The following is a 22,964-nucleotide window of genomic DNA, read 5'->3' on the forward strand; positions in this document are numbered from 1 at the left end:
GTATTTTTAGTAGAGACGGGTGTTAGCCAGGATGGTCTCGATCTCCTGACCTCGTGATCCGCCTGCCTCGGCCTCCCAAAGTGCTGGGATTACAGGCGTGAGCCACTGCACCTGGCCTATATATGTCTTAAGAGCACTTAACTCTACTTCTTATGCTTTTAAGAACATTTCTGGGCCAGGTGTGGTGACTTATGCCTGTAATCCCAACACTTTGGGAAGTCAATGTGGGAGAATTGCTTGACACCAGGAGTTTGAGACCAGCCAGGACAACACAGTGAGACCCTCATCTCTATAAAATATATTTTGAAAATTAACCAGGCATAGTCATAGTTACTTCAGATGCTCTGAGGTGGGAGAATAGATTGAGCCCAGGAGTTCAAGGCTGCAGTGAGCTACGATCATGCCACTGCACTCCAGCTTGTGTGAGAGCCATAATCTGTCTTTAAAAGAAAAAGAACACTTCTGGTTTATAAGTACCTCCTTTTCATTTCTCACCATTGAATGTTACAGTTTTAACTCTAAAGCCTAATTACTTTAATAAACGTTAAGAAGGTAAAATAAAAAGGGTATTCAATTAAATTCATATGAGTCATTCTATAAATTCTAGTCTTATGTAGAATTTACACTCTTGGTTTATCAAGTCTTATATATCCAAACCTTGATAACCCTGATTTGTACTTCTCAGAGGCCTTGTCCTAACATGTAAAACAAGTATAATTCTTATATCAACAAATTCAAAACTTTATGAGGATCAAATGAAATGCAAAAGCAATGTATATACTAAAAAATGCACAATAAATTACAAAGAAAAGCTTTCACAAATTAACTCAAAAGCAAAAAATGAATGGTTAACATTCACTAGAAAACCAATGCCAAAATAACATCCTGAGCAAATATGTACTTTGTCCACCCACTGAAGTTAAGGGAAAAACTGTCACACATCATGATCAAGAATCTCTTCCAGTTTTTTTTTTTTTTTTTTTACAGTAAGCAAGTACATATTTTCCCTGCCTTCTTTTATGTATATTACTATACATTCTCCTCCTTGCTTTTTGTTTGTTTTGTTTGAGATGGAGTCTCGCTGTGTGTCGCCCAGGCTGGAGTACAGTGGCGCAATCTCAGCTCACTGCAAGCTCTACCTATTGGGTTCACACCATTTGCCTCAGCCTACCAAGTAGCTGGCACTACAGTTGCCTGCCACAACGTCCGGCTAATTTTTTGTATTTTTAGTAAAGACAGGGTTTCACTGTGTGAGCCAGGATGGTCTTGATATCCTAACCTCGTGATCTGCCCACCTTGGCCTCCCAAAGTGTGAGATTACAGGCATGAGCGACTGCACCCAGTCCCTCCTGTTTTTTTTTTACATAATATAACCTGGAAATCACTCCATAGCAGTAAAGAGAGATTTCTTTCTTTTTTACAGCTCCATAGTTCTCCTCTGCATGCTTTTATCAGTTTATTTTACCAGTCCCTTTCTAGACATTTGAGTTATTTCCAACATTTTGCTATTGAAAATAATAGAACAAAAATTTTGTGTTTATATTGTTTTATATTCATGGGTACACCTTCAGGAAAAATTATTCACAGTAGAATTTCTGGATTTAAATGCTTTTACAGGGGATCTGCTCCAAGATGGTAGAATAGGAACAGCTCCAGGCTGCAGCTCCCAGTGTGATCAATGCAGAAGACGGGTGATTTCTGCATTTCCAACTGAGGTACCTGGTTCATCTCATTGGGACTGGTTGGACAGTGGGTGTAGCCCATGGAAGGCGAGCCAAAGCAGGGCGGGGCATCACCTCACCAGGGAAGCTCAAGGGGCTGGGGAATTTCCCTTTCCTAGCCAAGGGAAGCCATGACAGACTGTACCTGGAAAAACGGGACACTTTTGCCCAAATACTGTGCTTTTCCCAAGGTCTTAGCAACTGGCAGACAAGGAGATGCTCTCCCGCGCCTGGCTTAGTGGGTCCCACACCCATGGAGCCTTGCTCACTGCTAGCACAGCAGTCTGAGATCGAATGGCAAGGCAGCAGTGTGGCTAGGGGAGGGGCATCTGCCATTGAGAAGCTTGAGTAGGTAAACAAGTGACCTGGAAGCTCGAATTGGGCGGAGCCCACCACAACTCAGCAAGGCCTACTGCCTCTATAGACTCCACCTCTGTGGGCAGGGCATAGCTGAACAAAAGGCAGCAGACAGCTTCTGCAGGCTTAAACGTCCCAATTTGATAGCTCTGAATACAGCAGTGGTTCTCCCAGTATGGTGTTTGTACTCTGAGAATGGGCAGACTGCTTCCTCAAGTGGGTCCATGACCCCTGTGTAGCCTAACTTGGAGACCCCTCCAGGTAGGGGCTGACCGACACCTCATACAGCTGGGTGCCCCTCTGAGATGAAGCTTCCAGAGAAAAGATTAGGCAGCAATATTTGCTGCTCTGTAACATTTGCTGTTCTGCAGCCTCTGCTGGTGATACCCAGGCAAACAGCATCTGGAGTGGACTTCCAGCAAACTCCAACAGACCTGAAGCTGAGGGAACTGTCTATTACAAGGAAAACTAACACAGAGAAAGGAATAGCATGAATATAAACAAAAAGGACATCTACACCAAAACCTTACCTGTACATCACCAGTGTCAAACATCGGAAAATAAAACCACAAAGATGGGGAGAAACCAGAACAGAAAAGCTGAACATTCTAAAAACCAGAGTGCCTCTTATCTTCCAAAGGATCGCTGCTCCTTGCCAGCAATGGAACAAAGCTGGATGGAGAATGACTTTGATGAGTTGACAGAAGTAGGCTTCAGAAGGTCAGTAATAACAAACTTCTCTGAGCTAAAGAAGCATGTTCAAACCCATTGCAAGGAAGATGAAAAGCTTGAGAAAAGGTTAGATGAATGGCTAACTAGAATAAACAGTGTAGAGAAGACCTTAAATGACCTGATGGAGCTGAAAAGCATGGCATGAGCACTTCATAACACATGCACAAGCTTCAACAGCCAATTCGATCAAGAGGACAGAAGGGTATCAGTGACTGAAGATCAAATTAATGAAATAAAGAGAGAAGACAAGGTTAGAGAAAAAGAGTAAAAAGAAATGAACAAAGCCTTCAAGAAATATGGGACTATGTGAAAAGACCAAATCTATGTTTGATAGATGTACCTGAAAGGATGGGGAGTATGAAACCAACTTGGAAAACACTCTTTAGGATATCATCCAGGAGAACTTCTCCAACCTGGCAAGGCAGACCAACATTCAAATTCAGGAAATACTGAGAACACCACAAAGATACTCCTCCAGAAGAGCAACCCCAAGATACATAATTGTCAGATTCACCAAAGTTGAAATGAAGGAAAAAATGTTAAGGGCACCCCGAGAGAAAGATCGGGTTACCCACAAAGGGAAGCCCATCGGACTAAGAGCGGATCTCTTGGCAGAAACCCTACAAGTCAGAAGAGAGTGGGGGCCAATATTCAACATTCTTGAAAAGAATTTTCAACCCAGAATTTCATATCCAGCCAAACTAAGTTTCATAAGTGAGGGAGAAATAACATCCTTTACAGACAAGCAGATGCTGAGAGATTTTGTCACCACTGGGCCTGCCTTACAAGGGCTCCTGAAGGAAGCACTAAGCATGGAAAGAATCAACCGGTACCGCCTACTGAAAAAATATGCCAAATTGTAAAGACCATTGAAGAAACTGCATCAACTAATAAGCAAAATAAACCAGCTAGCATCATAATGACAGGAACAAATTCACATGTAACAATATTAACCTTAAATGTAAATAGGCTAAATGCCCCAATTAAAAGACACAGACTGCCAAAATTGGAAAAAGAGTCAAGACCCATCAGTGTGCTGTATTCAGGAGACCCATCTCACATGCAGAGACACACAAAGGCTCAAAATAAAGGGATGGAGAAAGGTCTACCAAACAAATGAAAAGCAAAAAAAGCAAGGGTTGCAATCCTAGTCTCTGATAAAACAGACTTTAAACCAACAAAGATCAAAAGAGACAAACAAGGCCATTACATAATGCTAAAGGGATCAATTCAACAAGATGAGCTAACTATCCTATATATGCACCCAATACAGGAGCACCCAGATTCATAAAGCAAGTCCTTAGAGACCCACAAAGAGGCTTAGACTCCCACACAATAATAATGGGAGACTTTAACAGTCCATTGTCAATATAAGACAGATCAACAAGATAGAAGCTTAACAAAGATATCCAGGTCTTGAACTCAGCTCTGCACCAAGCAGACCTAATAGACATCTACAGAACTTTCCACCCCAAATCAACAGAACATACATCCTTCTCAGCACCACATGGCACTTATTCTAAAATTGACCCCATAATTGGAAGTAAAGCATTCCTCAGCAAATGTAAAAGAACAGAAATCACAACAAACTGTCTCTCACACCACAGTGCAATCAAAATAGAACTCAGGATTGAGAAACTCAATCAAAACCACACAACTACATGGAAACTGAACAAACTGCTCCTGAATGACTACTGAGTAAATAACGAAATGAAGGCAGAAATAACGAAATGAAGGCAGAAATAAAGATGTTCTTTGAAACCAATGAGAACGAAGACACAATGTGCCAGAATATCTGGGACACACTTAAAGCAGTGTATAGAGGGAAATTTATAGCACTAAATGCCCACAAGAGAAAGCAGGAAAGATCTAAAATTGACACTCTAACATCAAGAACTAGAGAAGCAAGAGCAAACAAATTCAAAAGCTAGCAGAAGGCAAGAAATAAGTAAGATCAGAGGAGAACTGAAAGAGATAGAGACAAAAAACCCTTCAAAAAATCAATGAATCCAGGACTTGGTTTTTGAAAAGATCAACAAAATTGATAGACCACTAGCAAGACTAATAAAGAAGAAAAGAGAGAAGAATCAAAGATGCAATAAAAAATGATAAAGGGGATATCACCACTGATCCCACAGAAATACAAACTACCATAAGAGAATACTATAAACACCTCTACACAAATAAACTAGAAAATCTAGAAGAAATGGATAAATTCCTGGACACATACACCCTCCCAAGACTAAACCAGGAAGAAGTTGAATCCCTGAATAGACCAATAACAGGCTCTGAAATTAATAGTGTACCACCAAAAAAAAAAAAAAAAAAACTCCAGGACCATAATGATTCACAGCCGAATTCTACTAGAGGTACAAAGAGGAGGTGGTACCATTCCTCTGAAACTACTGCAATCAATAGAAAAGGAGGGAGTCATCTGTAACTCATTTTATGAGGCCAGCATCATCCTGATACCAAAGCCTGGCAGAGACACAACAGAAAAAGAGAATTTCACACCAATATCCCTGATGAACATGGATGTAAAAATCCTCAATAGAATACTAGCAAACTGAATCCAGCAGCACATCTAAAAGCTTATCCACCACGATCAAGTTGGCTTCATCCCTGGGATGCAAGGCTGGTTCAACATATGCAAATCAATAAATGTAATCCATCACATAAGCAGAACCAATGACAAAAACCACATGATTATCTCAATAGATCCAGAAAAGGCCTTTGACAAAATTCGATAGCCCTTCGTGCTAAAAACTCTCAGTAAACTAGGTATTGATGGAATGTATCTCAAAATAATAAAAGTTATTTATGAGAAACCCACAGCCAATATCATATTGAATGGGCAAAAACTGGAAGCATTCCCTTTGAAAACCGGCACAAGACAAGGATGCCCTCTCTCACCACTCCTATTCAACACAGTGTTGGAAGTTCTGGCCAGGGCAATCAGGCAAGAGAAATAAATAAAGGGTATTCAATTAGGAAAGGAGGAAGTCAAATTGTCCCTGTTTGAAGATGACATGCTTTAGAAAACCTCATCATCTCAGCCCAAAATCTCCAAAATTCCCATTCACAACTGCTACAAAGAGAATAGAATACCTAGGAATCCAACTTAGAAGGGATGTGAAAGACCTCTTCAAGGAGAACTACAAGCCACTGCTCAATGAAATAAAAGAGGACACAAACAAATGGAAGAATATTGGGGGAACCTACCCCCAATAGGTTCCACAATAGTTTAACCATTGTGGAAGACAATCTTTGTTGTTCTGCAGCCTCCACTGGTGGCCATTCCTCAAGGATGTAGAACTAGTAATACCATTTGACCCAGCAATCCCATTACTGGGTATATACCCAAAGGATTATAAATCTTTCTACTATAAAGACATATACGCATGTATGTTTATTGCAGCACTATTCACAATAGCAAAGATTTGGAACCAACCCAAATGTCCATCAATGATAGACTAGACTAAGAAAATGTGGCACATATACACCATGGAATACTAATGCAGTCATAAAAAAGGATGAGTTCATGTTCTTTGTATGGACATGGATGAAGCTGGAAACCATCATTCTCAGCAACCTATCACAAAGTTAGAAAACCAAACACCATATGACTCACTCATAGGTGGGAAGTGACCAATGAGAACACTTGGACACAGGATGGGGAACATCACACACTGGGGTGTGTTGTGGGGTGGGGGACTGGGGGACGGATAGCATTAGGAGAAATACCTAAGTAAATGATGAGTTGATGAGTGCAGCAAATCAACATGGCACATGTATACCTATGTATCAAACCCGCACATGTGCACATGTACCCTAGAACTTAAAGTATAATAAAATAAATAAATAAATGCATTTACAATGCTGTAAGATTATGTCAAGTTTTTCTTCATGGAGCCGAACCACTTTGCATTTCCACCAGCAACATATGGACACAACTTCCTTCACAGCTACACCAAAGAATGTATTGGTAAGTTTTTGAAATTTCTCCCAATAAGAGAGAAACTGCAGCATAGTTTTCATTTGCCTTTCTCTTACATGTTAATATGTGTTTAAAGATCATCTGCATTTTTTTTGTGACTTGCCTATTGATCACTTTGTTACCTACTTCTGGATTCACTTAATTTCCTCAAGTCAGCCTATTTTAGGTCCTTCTTATTTTTCTGTTCACTGTTGACTCTCATCTGAACCACTCCATCAGCCTCCTAGCTGGTCTACCTGCTTCCACCTTCACCTGCATCCCAGCATATTCTCACAAAGCAGCTAATCTGATCTTTTTCTTAAAGAACTAGCAGTATTTCCTGGGCTATATTCCTCCAATGGATTCTCATCACAAAGTCTATAATCTTTGTCAGGACTCACATTGCATACAAGGTCTTAACCCACCTGGACTGCCTTTCACTCAGCTGCAGCCATCCTTGTCTTTCTGTAAGGTCTTAACCACCTGGCCTGTCTTTAAATCTGCTGCAGCCACCCTTGTGTTTTTCTGTCCTTTGGTCAAACCAAGTTTGCTTCCATGTAAGGACCTCAAAAGCAGTTATTCCTCTGTGTGGAAGCTCCCCACATCCTCACAAGGTTCCCCTCACTTTTAGAACTGATCACATGTCACCTAAGGAAAGCAGCCAATGTCCACCTCCTTCCCTACTGTAAAACTGCCCTCCTCCTCAATCTACTGCTCTGTTTTACTTTCTTCTAAACATTTCACCACCTCACATTCTTGATTATCCATGTGCTATTGATCCCTAGCTCCCTCTAGAAGGTAAGGTTCAGAGTTAGGATGGGGAATCTGTCTTGTGTAGTTCCATTTGCCCTGCATCTAGAACACATATGCTCATTAGATATGTTTCAGCATACCTAAAACTAGTTAAGCTTCTCCCAGTTTTCCCACATCTTCTAAGATTTCTTCTAGTGCTGTCTCTTGATTGGTCATCTAAGACAGCATCAGAACTCTTAAAGGGCAGCTATTCAGAACTTCCAAGAACCACAAAAGAGCTACCAAGAATCACAAAAACTTTAATGAGAATTTCTAATGTCCCGTGAAAAGTCAATGGTTAACTTCAGTTTGGCAAAGGAACATTTAAGACTAAACTACCTTAGCTACAAAATGACTCATCCCATTGATTCATGTTCTGAGACAAAAATATACATCTGAATTTTATAGGGAAGTACAATGCACCAATTATCAAAGAACATTTTTTATTTGTGTCCCCAGGATCAAACAAAATGGAACTGTGTATGATGTTACTATAAAAGATGTCCAATCATAAATGATAGGTAAATAAGTAATGTTCCAACCAGTCCATGGTATACCAAGATTCTATTAGAAGGCATGAGGTAGAACAGGGTGCAGGTGCACAGGCATGGAAAGACATCCTGGAGTGCTCTCTAGGTGTCAAGCACTGTTTCAGGAACTTATGTCATTATTTCACTATGTTAGGTAAAGTTAGGAAGCAGCACATCTACAGTAATCTTGTTTTTGAAGAAATGTTATATTCACATGCATAAAGATTAAGAAAGAATTAATACCAGAATCATAATGAATGTTAGCTTTGAGTATTCTGAGTATAACGAATTACTTTTCTGTATTTTCTGTATGTTTTCCATTAAACACAATGGAAAGGAGTGCTTAAAATAGCTACTGAAAAGAGGACAAGTCTGTTGCTCAGAGGCTTTTTCACTTCATATTGTCCATTCTTGCTTTCGCTCACCCCCAGGGTAGGGGAAAGAAATGGGTCACCGGAGAGCACCTTCACTCCCCAAATCAGTAATGCTTCTAAAGTCAGAAAATAAAAGGCTGTATGAAAAATTGGTGAGTAATAGTGAAACTGGATAATAAGATCACAGTACCTTATTTTGTGTTATGGTTACTACCTTGAGCTACATTCGCTATGCTGCTATGAAGGTAAGGTAGTAAAAAACACTTCTGAGTTCTTAGAAACAGCTCTTTGAAATGGCTTAAATAAATCATGTTCTTCTGAAATGTTTCAGGAGAGAAGACAAAAGTAGAGCATAATTTGTGTCTATTTTTTTTCTAAACAACCGAAATAATTCACTTCCTCATTATAAAAAACCAAGATGTTTCACATCTAAGTAGAAATTTCTCAGTTTCCAGGAATACCAATATAAAATTGTCTCAAATAAAGATTTTAAAAGCAAACTTTCAATGTGTCTATACTTTTATCATTTGGTGTTCTTCTGTGTTTCTATGAAAAGTTAATAGGCAAATGCTGAAATTCGCTTATTGTTTTATCGAATTCCACACAAATACAATTAAAAAGACAAATTGAAATAAAAAGTTAATGGTCATGGTAATCAACACAAAATGAGAAATTCTGTGCTCAGACTCTTTTTAAGAGCTATTCTGCTGTAACACTCATTATCACCCTATGCTTAATGCCTGGTCTCTTACCTGCCTCTTGCCACCTTCTCCTGTCCTATGCACTCTCAGCTTCAATTCACAGTAACCAAGAGAAATTCTTTAGAATTTATCAACTTGTTTATTTGAATGACAAACCTGGGCTATTTCACTACCTCTACTTTTATTCTTACCCATTGAAATGAATGTATAGACATGAGATAGGGCCAGGCAAGATGACAGATGCCTATAGTCCCAGCAACTCAGGAGGCTGTGGTGGAAAAATATACTGAGCCCAGGTCAGCAGTTTGAGGCTAGCATGGGTAACATAGTCAGACTCTCCTTTATTTAGAAAAAAAAAATGAAGAGGTAAATGTTGTCTTTGAGTTGTGTAAAATGAACTTTAAATGGAATAAATCATTTAAAAAATCATTTTAAAAGACGTCTACTTTACAGGTAAAATATAAGATGTATTCTGAAGTTTTAAAAACTCTAAAGAACTAAATTCAGCATATCTATCATTTCCATGTCATTCTGAGAACTTAAAAACCTTAGTTCTGTTTAGTAGCTGTCTTACTAGTCATTTAAGATCTTTTTGTTTCTTCATTAGCAATATAGGGAGAACATACACAGGCCTTATCTGTATTTGGAGGGGTCAAATGAGACATACATAAAATGTGTTGTAGGCCAGGTGAGGTGGCTCATGCCTGTAATCCGGCCCTTTGGGAGGCTGAGGTGGGCGGATCACGAGGTCAAGAGATCGAGACCATCCTGGCCAACATGGCGAAACCCTGTCTCTACTAAAAAATGCAAAAATTAGCTGGGCGTGTTGGCAATGCACCTGTAGTCCCAGCTACTTGGAAGGCTGAGGCAGAAGAATCGCTTGAACCCGGGAGGTAGAGGTTGCAGAGAGCCGAGATCGCACCACTGCACTCCAGCCTGGCAGCAGAGTGAGACTCCATCTCAAAAAAAAAAAAAAAGGTGTTGTAAATCCTAAAGAATGAAAATAGAGAGCCTATTTTGGGCTCTCACCCCAAACTACCCATTTACTAACTCGTGTGTAAAATCACCCAGAGTCTAACCTTATACCTCCAAGCAAAGCAGAAGTTTACACAAGTACTTACATGCTTTGCAGATAAAGGTATAATCAATTAATTCACATAACGTATTTATTTATTTTAAGACAATTCTGAAATATCCTGAAAAGTGAGTATAGTACATCCCAGTTACAAAGTCTCACATTCATCATGAGTCTTAATTATTCTACCTTTTTAAAAACTTAAGAGCCCAACCAAAGTTTATATAGAAGAGCTACAAGACATTTCCTCTAAATTAATGAAATCTCTGACATTTAAATGAAACCAATGAACCAACTGGATTTAAATATCTTTACGATACAGTGTTTTCTATTTTGTAAGATTGACTTTTTATTCAAGACATATTGTTACCCAGAATTATTTTTACCTAGATTTATCTCTTTCCACAATTTTAGAGGCAAAATTTCAAATGTTTCCTCTCTTCTACCTCCTCCCATCCCCCTGCCTCTCCCAGCAGTTTAAAGTCTGAAGAACTCCAACTCTCTTATCTTTGAACAAGATGCTTCTGGCAGGAGGGGGAAGGAGGAACCATGGCAACAAACACTGTCGCGTAGTTAAGGTCTGGCATTTTAACTTTCAATCTTTACATTACAAATTGAAGTCTAAACTTATGTTTCATCTCTTTGAAACTTTTGACCATGAACCACCTCACCTCTCTTTTAGAACAAGGAGGTAAACAAAGTCTGTTAAGTCACCAGAATAAATCTGGAGACCCATTTTGTGTTAAACTGGGAATTTTCTTTCTTTCCTTCTTGAGACGGAGTCTCGCTCTGTCACCCAGGCTAGGATCTGATGGCACATTTCAGCTCATGGTAACCTCTGCCTCCCAGGTTCAAGTGATTCTCCTGCCTCAGCCTCCCAAGTAGCTGGGATTACAGGTGCCCACCACCATGCCTGGCTAATATTTATTTATTTATTTTTAGTAGAGACGTGGTTTTCTCATGCTGGCCAGGCTGGTCTCAAACTCTGGACCTCAGGTGATCCACCTGCCTAGGCCTTCCAAAGTGCTGGGATTATAGGCATGAGCCACCACGCCCAGCATAAACTGGGAATTTTAAAGTAAACAGAACTTCATGGGTAAATTCCTTTGGAGGGAAAAACACGCTAATTTTTCTGCAGCCCTGGCAGTAACATTTCACATCTTTCCCAATTATTTTAAGCACACTCTATTTTCTTTCCTTCTGTGTTCAAATTATAGTTAGAAGGAATTAGCAGCTTCTATCAAGGTGACTTAAAACAACCTATTAAGAATACCATGGCAACCTCTATTTTGAATTTAAATAAGAAATTCCAAAATATTTGGGTATGAATTGTCCTGAGTATTAGTATTAGTATTATTTCTTCCATACTGTAATAAATGGAAGGAAGGGAACACTTGGGCACTTACCTGGTTCCTTTATTTAGGTACCATCTGAATAGGTGAAGAGAGAGAATGCGATAGGTACTGGAACGCTGGGGTATTTGAGACATTATTTAGAAACAGGAAAGAATATACCAAAAAAAAAAGCCTCAAATAATGCTTATTATGCCAAAGGATAATAAATAGAGACACAAACAGGAAGAGGCACAAAATGGAGGGTCCCATGCCAGCCTGGAAGAATGAGATGAGAGAGCACGAGCATTTAGGTAGGGAGGAAAGAAATTGACTGGACCCTGTGGGGAAGGACGAAGGAGTGGGAATGCAAGGCAGAGCCAGTCTTTGCTCCTGGTGCCCAGACCTGGAAAAGCTGGCTACAGGCATGAAGGAGGCTGATGTGAAGGATACCTCCCAGGGGACCCTGGGGACAGTGGCAGCCAAAGGCGTGCCAAGGGCAGATGTCATCCATCACCTCCTTACCTTCTGGCATCTCTCGGTCATGGATGTGGTGTACATGGAAACTCTCAACAGCTTCAAAAGCAAATTCGGTAGACTCTACAGCAGCAGGCACTGGTGCTACTGGCGCTGTGTTCCCAGTTGCTGCCTCACAGATCTCAGACTCACAGGGCCACACACGACTCCGGTGCCAGCCCCACTTGGGGCACACACAACAGTTCAGTGTGTTCCCCATGGGGCTCCTCTACTCCTCTCTGCCACTACCTGTGCCTTAGCTTGAAGGTTTGGCCTCTCACATCGGCTGTTCTAGGCCAGGGCTTCGCTGCACCTGCAGAGATGGTCTTGCCTGCTGCTCTCCTGCCTGCCCCACAGCTCAGCCCCAGGTGGGGCTCAGGCCAAGGCCCGCACCCCACCGCCTCCCGTGAGCTGACTTGTCTGGGAGGATGAAGACCAGCTGATTTTTAAATAGGTTGTGAACCCAACAAACGCTGAAGAGACACAACTACTGCCTGAAGAGGCTACAGAGGGAGCTGCTCCTCCTTCTGCAATCACCTCCAGACTGAAGCCCACTGACCCAGGGGGAGCCCAGGCATGTGGCTCACAATGCCCCGCCCAGCTGCCCCATCCCATTGTTCACAATGCCCTGCTCCACAGCTCACAGTGTCCCAGCCTGGGCCACCCCACCCTGTGACTTAGGATGCTGCTGCTTTCCTGGCCCCTTGGTGCAGTGCTGTTGGGACTAAGGCTTTCATTCATCATAGGCTTTCTGAGCTTTTGGGTCCTAAGGAAAGCACAGGCCGATTTGTTACTCGAAGCCATCCTCCTCTGTAAGTTCTGCGGGAAGTCCCAGTTAGTAGAATGGGTCCCATTAGCAAGTCCTTTTTGCCAAATAGAACATTTTTCATTTGCTCACTGAATTTAGATATGCCTAAATTGTTGAATGTTTTTGTATCTGAACACTCCCCTCCTGTCTTCCAAGGGGTAATTTTTGTCACAACTTTGTCCATATCAATTCCTGGGACCCTAGTTCTACTCTTAATAGTTATTGATGTGTATCTTGCATGAGATCCTAGGACACATCCTGCCTCCACTTCCTTATTTATAAAATAGGGACTTAACTTGTCCCCACAAGCTCTGAAATACTGAAACTAGCCAACTCCCTTTTTCCCCTATGTTTCTTCCTTCCATGGCAGGGTTTTTCTGATTTCCTTTCTTTGATTAACAATGCACTAAGCATGATTTTCTCATACAAACTTGAGAACCATAAAGTAGTCCTTATTACTCTTAGGACCATAGTCCTAATTCTATAAAGATGAAGAGTCAACAACTGGCAAGCAGTAAGTGCCTGACAGTGTTCCAACTGTGGTATGCTCATTTAACCCTCAGAAATAATCACATTTTACAAATTTTACAGAAGAAATTGAGATGAAGAAGTAAGTAAGCTCCCCAAAGTCACGTGACTGCTCAGGGATGGCCAGGATTTGATCCCAGGTAGTCTATATTCCCCAATTCCCCCAGCCTGATTATCAGAAAGTGAAGGTGGAAGTCAAGCTTTTAGAGGAAGTGATATTGTAGGTTATGTACTCCCAAATATTTCACTGAGAAGAGAGATGAGGTAGTAAAGGAGATATATTGTAAAGCAAGCCTTTTTATTCTGAGATTTTTTAGAAGGTGGGTATACTTCTATGTTAAAGGGTAAGAGCCAATACAGAAACCTCATTTTTGAAGTCAAGAGAGAAGAAAAAACACAAAAGGCCCTGAGAAGGTACAAGTGCATGAAATGCAGATCAAGGACAGATTAGTTTTGGACTCAGACAAAAGCAAGAAGGGAGAAAGGACTATGTGACTACAGAAATATTTCTGGTAGGGGGAGGTTTAGGAAGAGTTCTTTTGAAGATTTCTATTTTTCTCTATTTTAATAGACTTTTCAAAAATCTACTCCGGAAAAAGAAAATTATGTACAGAGAAGTCTACACTTGTTGATACACCTATCAAGAAAAGCTTGATACACCTAATGAAAACCAAATGATGTCTTCTCTAAAAGGAAAGTAACTTGAAAAGCAATGTGAGCAAAAATCAAGGAGGTCAAGTATAAATAAGTATATAACAAAAGTAAAACACGAGTTAATTTTTCTCACGAAGAGTTAAATAGCAACAACTTTGGAGGAAGAGTAAAAAATAATTAGAAAATGATACGCATTTGCAAAAAAAAGTGTATTTACAAACCCTATAACCACAAAAGTGGCCATGAAAAGGACCCAGAGGAATTGTTATCATAGGAAGAAAAGGATCACTTCAAAAAACAGGGAAGGAGTGATGATTAATATTTAATTTAATTCTGTTGAAAAATTTAAATAAAGTTTGAGGACAAGTATAGGTGATATGTTGAAATGCGGGAGGCCACAATGGAAGGAAAAGAATTCAAGAAAGTTCAGTTTCAGTAACTAATATCTAGTGAAATCCTCAGGATCCAGTGGCTACATTCTGTGTTAAGAATAATATTGTCTGAAGTCCTAGAATTTTAAACTTGCTAAGCAGGAAAATATTGGAAAGCATTGTTATGAAAATAGCTTTCAAAACATTTTAATGGAAATTTTTAAAAAATCTTATCTTTCTATAACATTGGCAAGGCTGAGGCAGTAAAGAGAAAAAAATAGAGTAATGTGATTTGAATTAATCAGGAGTTTGATTATGTGAAATAAGCTGAGACCTTGTTTACTCATGACTCCAGAGTCAACTAATTAATTTATTCATTCAATACTCATTTGATACCTGAGCCCTTAGCACATGCCATACACTTTGTGTGAGTGCTGGGGATATTGCTTTGACCAACATAAACAAGATTCTTATTGTTCTGAAACTTATCTTCTAGTAAAGGAGTTAACAGACTGTGTTGCCATCACTCCTGCCTGCATTACCTAGGAGGGCTACTGATGTACAGCTATTCTATTTTCATTCCAGATTACTTGGTAGATGAAGAGAAGAAGGAGGAAGGATTTTACAAGTTACTCATAGCACAAATCACTGGCTTAAAGCTTAGTCAAATAGCCATAGCAAGCTGCACGGAAGCTCAGAAAACATGATCACATAGCTAGGGCGATAAATGCAGAAGAAACAATTGGCTATGAAAGGGAAACTAGCATGCTATGCCACAATCTCTAAGGGAAGATTAGGGAATTTTCAGCCTAAAGCAAGAATAATCACAATAAAATTGTATAATCTTTTGCAAGTACATATGAAAAACATACAAAGAGTTTGTCATAATCTTTTCTTAAGCTAAGAGAACAGAAAAAGTGGAAAGAAGATTAAACTGTAGAATGAAGTGTTGGTTTAGAGGCAAGAAAGATTTTATGGCATTCAAAAGATCAGTGTTATATTGTTGTGGGATTTAGGAGGACAAGAGAGACCTCGGGTTAAAACAAGAGAGACCTCGGGTTAAAACTGGAGAATCTTTTATTGACTGCACTCAGGCCCAGCAGACTCACATCCAAAGACTGGGCCCAAAACAAAGACAGCACTTGACTTTTATACATGCTTTCCAAAAGGGGGTAGCTAGCTTGAAGCAAGCTTACGGTGGGGCGAAACCAGGATACAGAGGCAGGACAAAGACAGTTAATCAAATTGTAACAGGTTCATAACTCAGGATTGCGCATAACCATTGCTATGCAACCCAGATGTCTGTTATCTAGATTTGCCTAGGCTTATCCTATAACCTTCACTATGGTGCCTAGACAGCTGTAGTTCAGGCCTGCTCAGGCTTCTCATGACCTTCGCTGTACTTTTTAGATAAAACAGAATATTTGAAGTTACTAGTTCAGAGAACAAGAATCTATAAACTCATACCCTAAAACAAAGGAAAATTTGTTTTTCTTCTCCCTATGTTGAGGGAGTGCTGGGAGAGTCTCCAGAGTCCATTAGATAATATTATCAAGACCTTTCCTGGGTCTGGGCTGTGTCTGGTGCTGCCTCTGGGACAAGTCAGCCTATTACAGGAAAGCTCTTTTCTCTTTCTTTTTAATTTTATTTTTCTTTAATTTCCCACTTCAGTATGGTATTTTATGTGTATGTTGCGAGTAATTGGATTTATCTTGGATATAATAACTTGACTTTTGAAAAAGTCATTTTTGATGGGAAATTTCCCAGGTGTTCTATAAAGTACTGTCCCATCAGACATTAATAATAATCTTCCATATTCTTGAAATATTTTAATGGCTTCTTCTAAAATCTTCAATTTTTTAGTTTAGATTAACCTGGGAATGATGTTTGGGTATTGTCTCATCCAAACTGCTGTTACCCATTCCCATCATAAGTCAAAGATGTCTTGGTTATTTTGTGCTCTAGCAATTAACTCATCATGAACCCTGGACTTATTTGCTCTCCCAATCATTTGTGCTAATTCACTTTTCATAAGCATAATGGATTTACCATTGTTAACCCATAAACCGTATAGAACTTATACATCTGATTTGACTCCATGTGCTAAAGTTTTACATCTACTCTGTAACTCTTGCCTAGTATAAAACTTATTTTCAGTAGAGATAATATTTCTGCATTCACATCCCTATGTAATTTTTTACTGTTACTGCTGGTCAGGCTTTCCAGGGATTAGCATAACCTCCTGGGTCCTCTGGATGAGGGATATATTCTTCAGGATAACTTTGTAATAAATCTTTTATCTATCTAAATCAATAGTACCTAAAGTCTTGAGTAACAAGGTTAGTACTTGATTTTTCTTAGCTCTGTGAGCTAATGTGACCAATGCCTGAGGTTGGGTGATAAGGCCAACAATCAGCCTGGTCTTTGCCAGAACTTTTTTTCTAATACATTTCTCTACTGATTTCCAGGGGTCACTGCATGTCAATATATGAGTTCTGGCATCGCAATTTGTTTAAATGTTTTGTGACTGACTAGCAACATAGTAACTTAATATAATTTTAAAATACAATTTGCAAGTAAAATGTTGATATGGTTTGATTGTGTCCCCATCCAAATCTCATCTTGAATTCTCACATGTCATTGGAGGGAGTCGGTGGGAGCTAATCGAATCATGGGGGCAGGTCTTTCCTGTGCTGTTCTCGTGATAGTGAATAAGTCTCACGATATCTGATGCTTTTAAAAAGGGGACTGCACTAGTTCTCTTTTCTTGTCTGTTGTCATGTGAGATGTGCCTTTCATCTTCTGCCATGATTGTGAGGTCTCCCCAGCCACATGGAACTGTAAATCCAATGAGCCTCTTTCTTTTTGTAAGTTGCCCAGTCTACATAATCACTGTTTTCAGATTCTGAAAGTAATTTTGGATAGTTTCACTAAATCAAGGCAAATGAACACTTGAATTCAGTTCTATTCGTACCCAAATTCCATGAAAATGACTAAATATAAACAATTGAATAAGAAACACAAAAACTGAGCATAAAATACTAAAAGGAATTAAAAAATAAAAAAGGAATGAAAAAAGCAAACAGATGATGGCTTCAAAGTTATAGAAACTGGAAAATGGATGGTCTAGTTGTTGCTGACATAAAACAGAAAAAGTTGAAATCCAGCTCTCAGACTTGAGGGACTCCCTTAAAAGAAAGCCACCTAATGCCTCGGAATAGAGTGAAGAGAGCCACCATAACAACAACAACAAAATGAAGTAGGCAATACAGAGGAGCAATGGCAAAGCTTAAATATTATTAGCATAAGTAAGTCTGAGAATGCTTAGTGTGTACATTGTCTTATCAGCCCACAGCATTCTGATTGCTCATGTAACTCAACACGGTGAGCTAATCTCATTAAGCCCAATCCTAAGCAAAGCCAGAAAGTCACTGATGCTGTTTTTGGACTGAGAGTTCTTAAGCTGTCATTCTCAGTTGAGGGTGGCTAGATATTTCAGACAGCCATGAAAATTAAGTGCTTCTTAAAGCAAACAAAGAAATGTCTCAGAGAACAAGAAAAGAGAATAGGAGAAGAACAAGAAACAGAACAAGAAGAGGAAAAGAACAAGAAACATAGAGAACAAGAAGAGAACATCACTATATAGTATAAGGGTGCCTGTTCAAAGATTTTGTTCGGTAGCTGCTTAAGTCTTTCTTGGACCTGTAAAGACTATCGTGTGTGTTTAACTTCTCAGTGATCTGACCACACTCTTCCAACCACTGAGCTCCATTTTTCAATGTAGTGCTGGCTTCTTGATAGCCTTTCAGCCACTCCTCATAATCATCCTCAGAGAGAACAGCATAAGCCACAGAGTGCACAAGCCAGAAAATCAGCCACTGGTGAATGGAAGCAAGTAGAATGCTTTACCTCACAGGGGACATCACACATGCTCAAAAGTTAAAGAAACCACTGCTTTTTAAGGACACTTTAATTCAACATTTACACAGTTCCAAAAGGATATTTAAAAACAGCTCTCTACACACTGCTTTAAATGTGTCCCAGAGATTCTGGTATGTTGTATCTTTGTTCTCATTGGTTTCAAAGAACATCTTTATTTCTGCCTTCATTTCGTTATGTACCCAGCAGTCATTCAGGAGCAGGTTGTTCCGTTTCCATGCAGTTGAGCGGTTTTGATTGAGTTTCTTAGTCTTGAGTTCTAGTTTGATTGCACTGTGGTCTGAGAGACAGTTTGTTATAATTTCTGTTCTTGTACATTTGCTGAGGAGTGCTTTACTTCCAATTATGTGGTCAATTTGGGAATAAGTGCTATGTGGTGCTGAGAAGAAAGCAGGAAAGATCTAAAATTGACACTCTAACATCACAATTAAAAGAATTAGAGAAGCAAGAGCAAACGCATTCAAAAGCTAGCAGAAGGCAAGAAATAACTAAGATCAGAGCAGAACTGAAGGAGATAGAGACACAAAAAACCCTCCAAAAAATCAATGAATCCAGGAGTTGGTTTTTTGAAAAGATCAACAAAATTGACAGACTGCTAGCAAGACTAATAAAGAAGAAAAGAGAGAAGAATCAAATAGATGCAATAAAAAATGATAAAGGGGATATCACCACTGACCCCACAGAAATACAAACTACCATCAGAGAATACTATAAACACCTCTATGCAAATAAACTAGAAAATCTAGAAGAAATGGATAATTTCCTGGACACTTACATTCTTCCAAGACTAAACCAGGAAGAAGTTGAATCCCTGAATAGACCAATAGCAGGCTCTGAAATTAAGGCAATAATTAATAGCCTACCAACCAAAAAAAGTCCAGGACCAGATGGATTCACAGCTGAATTCTACCAGAGGTACAAGGAGGAGCTGGTACCATTCCTTCTGAATCTATTCCAATCAATAGAAAAAGAGGGAATCCTCCCTAACTCATTTTCTGAGGCCAACATCATCCTGATACCAAAGCCTGGCAGAGACACAACAAAAAAAGAGAATTTTAGACCAATATCCCTGATGAACATCGATGCAAAAATCCTCAATAAAATACTGGCAAACCGGATTCAGCAGCACATCAAAAAGCTTATCCACCATGATCAAGTGGACTTCATCCCTGGGATGCAAGGCTGGTTCAGCATTCGCAAATCAATAAACATAATACAGCATATAAACAGAACCAAAGACAAGAACCACATGATTATCTCAATAGATGCAGAAAAGGCTTTTGACAAAATTCAACAGCCCTTCATGCTAAAAACCCTCAATAAATTCGGTATTGATGGAACGTACCTCAAAATAATAAGAGCTATTTATGACAAACCCATAGCCAATATCATACTGAATGGGCAAAAACTGGAAAAATTCCCTTTGAAAACTGGCACAAGACAGGGATGCCCTCTCTCACCACTCCTATTCAACATAGTGTTGGAAGTTCTGGCTAGGGCAATCAGGCAAGAGAAAGAAATCAAGGGTATTCAGTTAGGAAAAGAAGAAGTCAAATTGTCCCTCTTTGCAGATGACATGATTGTATATTTAGAAAATCCCATTGTCTCAGCCCAAAATCTCCTTAAGCTGATAAGCAACTTCAGCAAAGTCTCAGGATACAAAATTAATGTGCAAAAATCACAAGCATTCTTATGCACCAGTAACACACAAACAGAGAGCCAAATCATGAATGAACTTCCATTCACAATAGCTTCAAAGAGAATAAAATACCTAGGAATCCAACTTATAAGGGATGTAAAGGACCTCTTCAAGGAGAACTACAAACCACTGCTCAGTGAAATCAAAGAGGACACAAACAAATGGAAGAACATACCATGCTCATGGATAGGAAGAATCAATATCGTGAAAATGGCCATACTGCCCAAGGTAATTTATAGATTCAATGCCATCCCCATCAAGCTACCAATGAGTTTCTTCACAGAATTGGAAAAAACTGCTTTAAAGTTCATATGGAACCAAAAAAGAGCCCGCATCTCCAAGACAATCCTAAGTCAAAAGAACAAAGCTGGAGGCATCATGCTACCTGACTTCAAACTATACTACAAGGCTACAGTAACCAAAACAGCATGGTACTGGTACCAAAACAGAGATATAGACCAATGGAACAGAACAGAGTCCTCAGAAATAATACCACACATCTACAGCCATCTGATCTTTGACAAACCTGAGAGAAACAAGAAATGGGGAAAGGATTCTCTATTTAATAAATGGTGCTGGGAAAATTGGCTAGCCATAAGTAGAAAGCTGAAACTGGATCCTTTCCTTACTCCTTATATGAATATTAATTCAAGATGGATTAGAGACTTAAATGTTAGACCTAATACCATAAAAACCCTAGAGGAAAACCTAGGTAGTACCATTCAGGACATAGGCATGGGCAAAGACTTCATGTCTATAACACCAAAAGCAACGGCAGCAAAAGCCAAAATTGACAAATGGGATCTAATTAAACTAAAGAGCTTCTGCACAGCAAAAGAAACTACCATCAGAGTGAACAGGCAACCTACAGAATGGGAGAAATTTTTGCAATCTACTCATCTGACAAAGGGCTAATATCCAGAACCTACAGAGAACTCAAACAAATTTACAAGAAAAAAACAAACAACCCCATCAAAAAGTGGGCAAAGGATATGAACAGACATTTCTCAAAAGAGGACATTCATACAGCCAACAGACACATGAAAAAATGCTCATCATCACTGGCCATCAGAGAAATGCAAATCAAAACCACAATGTGATACCATCTCACACCAGTTAGAATGGCGATCATTAAAAAGTCAGGAAACAACAGGTGCTGGAGAGGATGTGGAGAAATAGGAACACTTTTACACTGTTGGTGGGATTGTAAACTAGTTCAACCATTATGGAAAACAGTATGGCGATTCCTCAAGGATCTAGAACTAGAAGTACCATATGACCCAGCCATCCCATTACTGGGTATATACCCAAAGGATTATAAATCATGCTGCTATAAAGACACATGCACACGTATGTTTATTGCAGCACTATTCACAATAGCAAAGACTTGGAATCAACCCAAATGTCCATCAGTGACAGACTGGATTAAGAAAATGTGGCACATATACACCATGGAATACTATGCAGCCATAAAAAAGGATGAGTTTGTGTCCTTTGTAGGGACATGGATGCAGCTGGAAACCATCATTCTTAGCAAACTATCACAAGAACAGAAAACCAAACACTGCATGTTCTCACTCATAGGTTGGAACTGAACAATGAGATCACTTGGACTTGGGAAGGGGAACATCACACACCAGGGCCTATCATGGGGAGGGGGGAGGGAGGAGGAGGGAGGGATTGCATTGGGATTTACAACTGATGTAAATGACGAGTTAATGGATGCTGACGAGTTGATGGGTGCAGCACAGCAACATGGCACAAGTATACATATGTAACAAACCTGCACGTTATGCACATGTACCCTAGAACTTAAAGTGTAATAATAATAATAAAAAATAAAATAAAATTTAAAAAAAAACTTGAAAAAAAAAAAAACAGCTCTCCTATTTTTTAACTAAACCACTTCTACTGTAAGATGGAGAGTGCACAGGAAGTTGCATGAGTTAATTCCCCACAGCAGAGAGATACAGGAGCTGTACATTATCCATGTGTTCATGTATGGTAAGCAGGTATCAATACGAGGAAGCAGGAAGTATGTTTCAACATAGCAACATAATGTCCAATGTGCCTTGAGCTCAGGAGTTTGAGATCAGCATGGACAACATAGGGAGACTTCATCTTTACAAAATAAATATAAAAGAAAATAACCAGTCTTGGTGGCATGTACCTGTGATCCTAGCTGCTAGGGAGATTAAGGTGGGACAACTGCTTGAGCCCAGAAGTTTGAGGCTACGGTGAGCAATAATCACATCACTGTACTACAGCCTGGATGACATTATGAGACCTTGTTTGGAAAAAAAAAGCCTAATGTGCTGTCCCATGAAAGATCCAGCCTTTCAAGCAGCTACACCCATGTATGTGCATGTTTTCACAAGTGCATGCATCGTGTATTCAGCAGAACACACTAAGGCAAGAAAGCAGCCAGCATCTGAGCATATCTCCAGCTATCATTACTGGCAGGAAAAGCTGACATCAGTGTCGTTTAAAGTCTTTCAGATAACTCCTTTCCTGCTCACAGTGGGTTCCATGAATTATTTGTTCAAGTCATAGATCAACCAATGTCAAAAGGATAAGACAGGGATAAGAAAACAGTTTTCTTATGACAGTTATGACATTGTTTGAGTTTTCTAAGAAAGAGACCAGTAACTAAAGTTGATTCTACATGTGATGCCTCCTCTTTCTGCACTACTGATGATGAGTTACAGAGGGCTATACAGGTAATTGACGTTTGATTTGGCTACGCATCTAGTCCCTGCCATGGGCACAGGAGGAGTAGGTGGGAGGGGAAAGGGGCAGACAGTAGAAGAATATGCTTCTGTGAAGCCAGCCAACATACCAGAATGTACAACTTCAATGG

The 22,964-nt window shown here is 39.6% G+C and overlaps 1 protein-coding gene across 2 annotated transcripts in view; it reads right to left on the bottom strand.

Moving 5' to 3' along the window:
- The window catches only part of LOC126943620 (cyclin-Y-like protein 2), a 46,288-nt gene extending 33,559 nt beyond the window's left edge, over nt 1–12,729 (bottom strand). For both annotated transcript variants that reach the window (XR_007721774.1, XM_050772566.1), the window contains exon 1: nt 12,115–12,729. Coding sequence is in view for 1 of the 2 variants with exons in the window: in XM_050772566.1 (XP_050628523.1) it covers nt 12,115–12,325 (211 nt within the window). In the remaining variant the exon portion in view is untranslated. The remainder of the gene's footprint in view (nt 1–12,114) is intronic.
- Nucleotides 12,730–22,964: the final 10,235 nt, after the last annotated feature.

Source organism: Macaca thibetana, chromosome 19, assembly GCF_024542745.1.
Source record: "Macaca thibetana thibetana isolate TM-01 chromosome 19, ASM2454274v1, whole genome shotgun sequence".
Lineage (NCBI taxonomy): Eukaryota > Metazoa > Chordata > Mammalia > Primates > Cercopithecidae > Macaca > Macaca thibetana.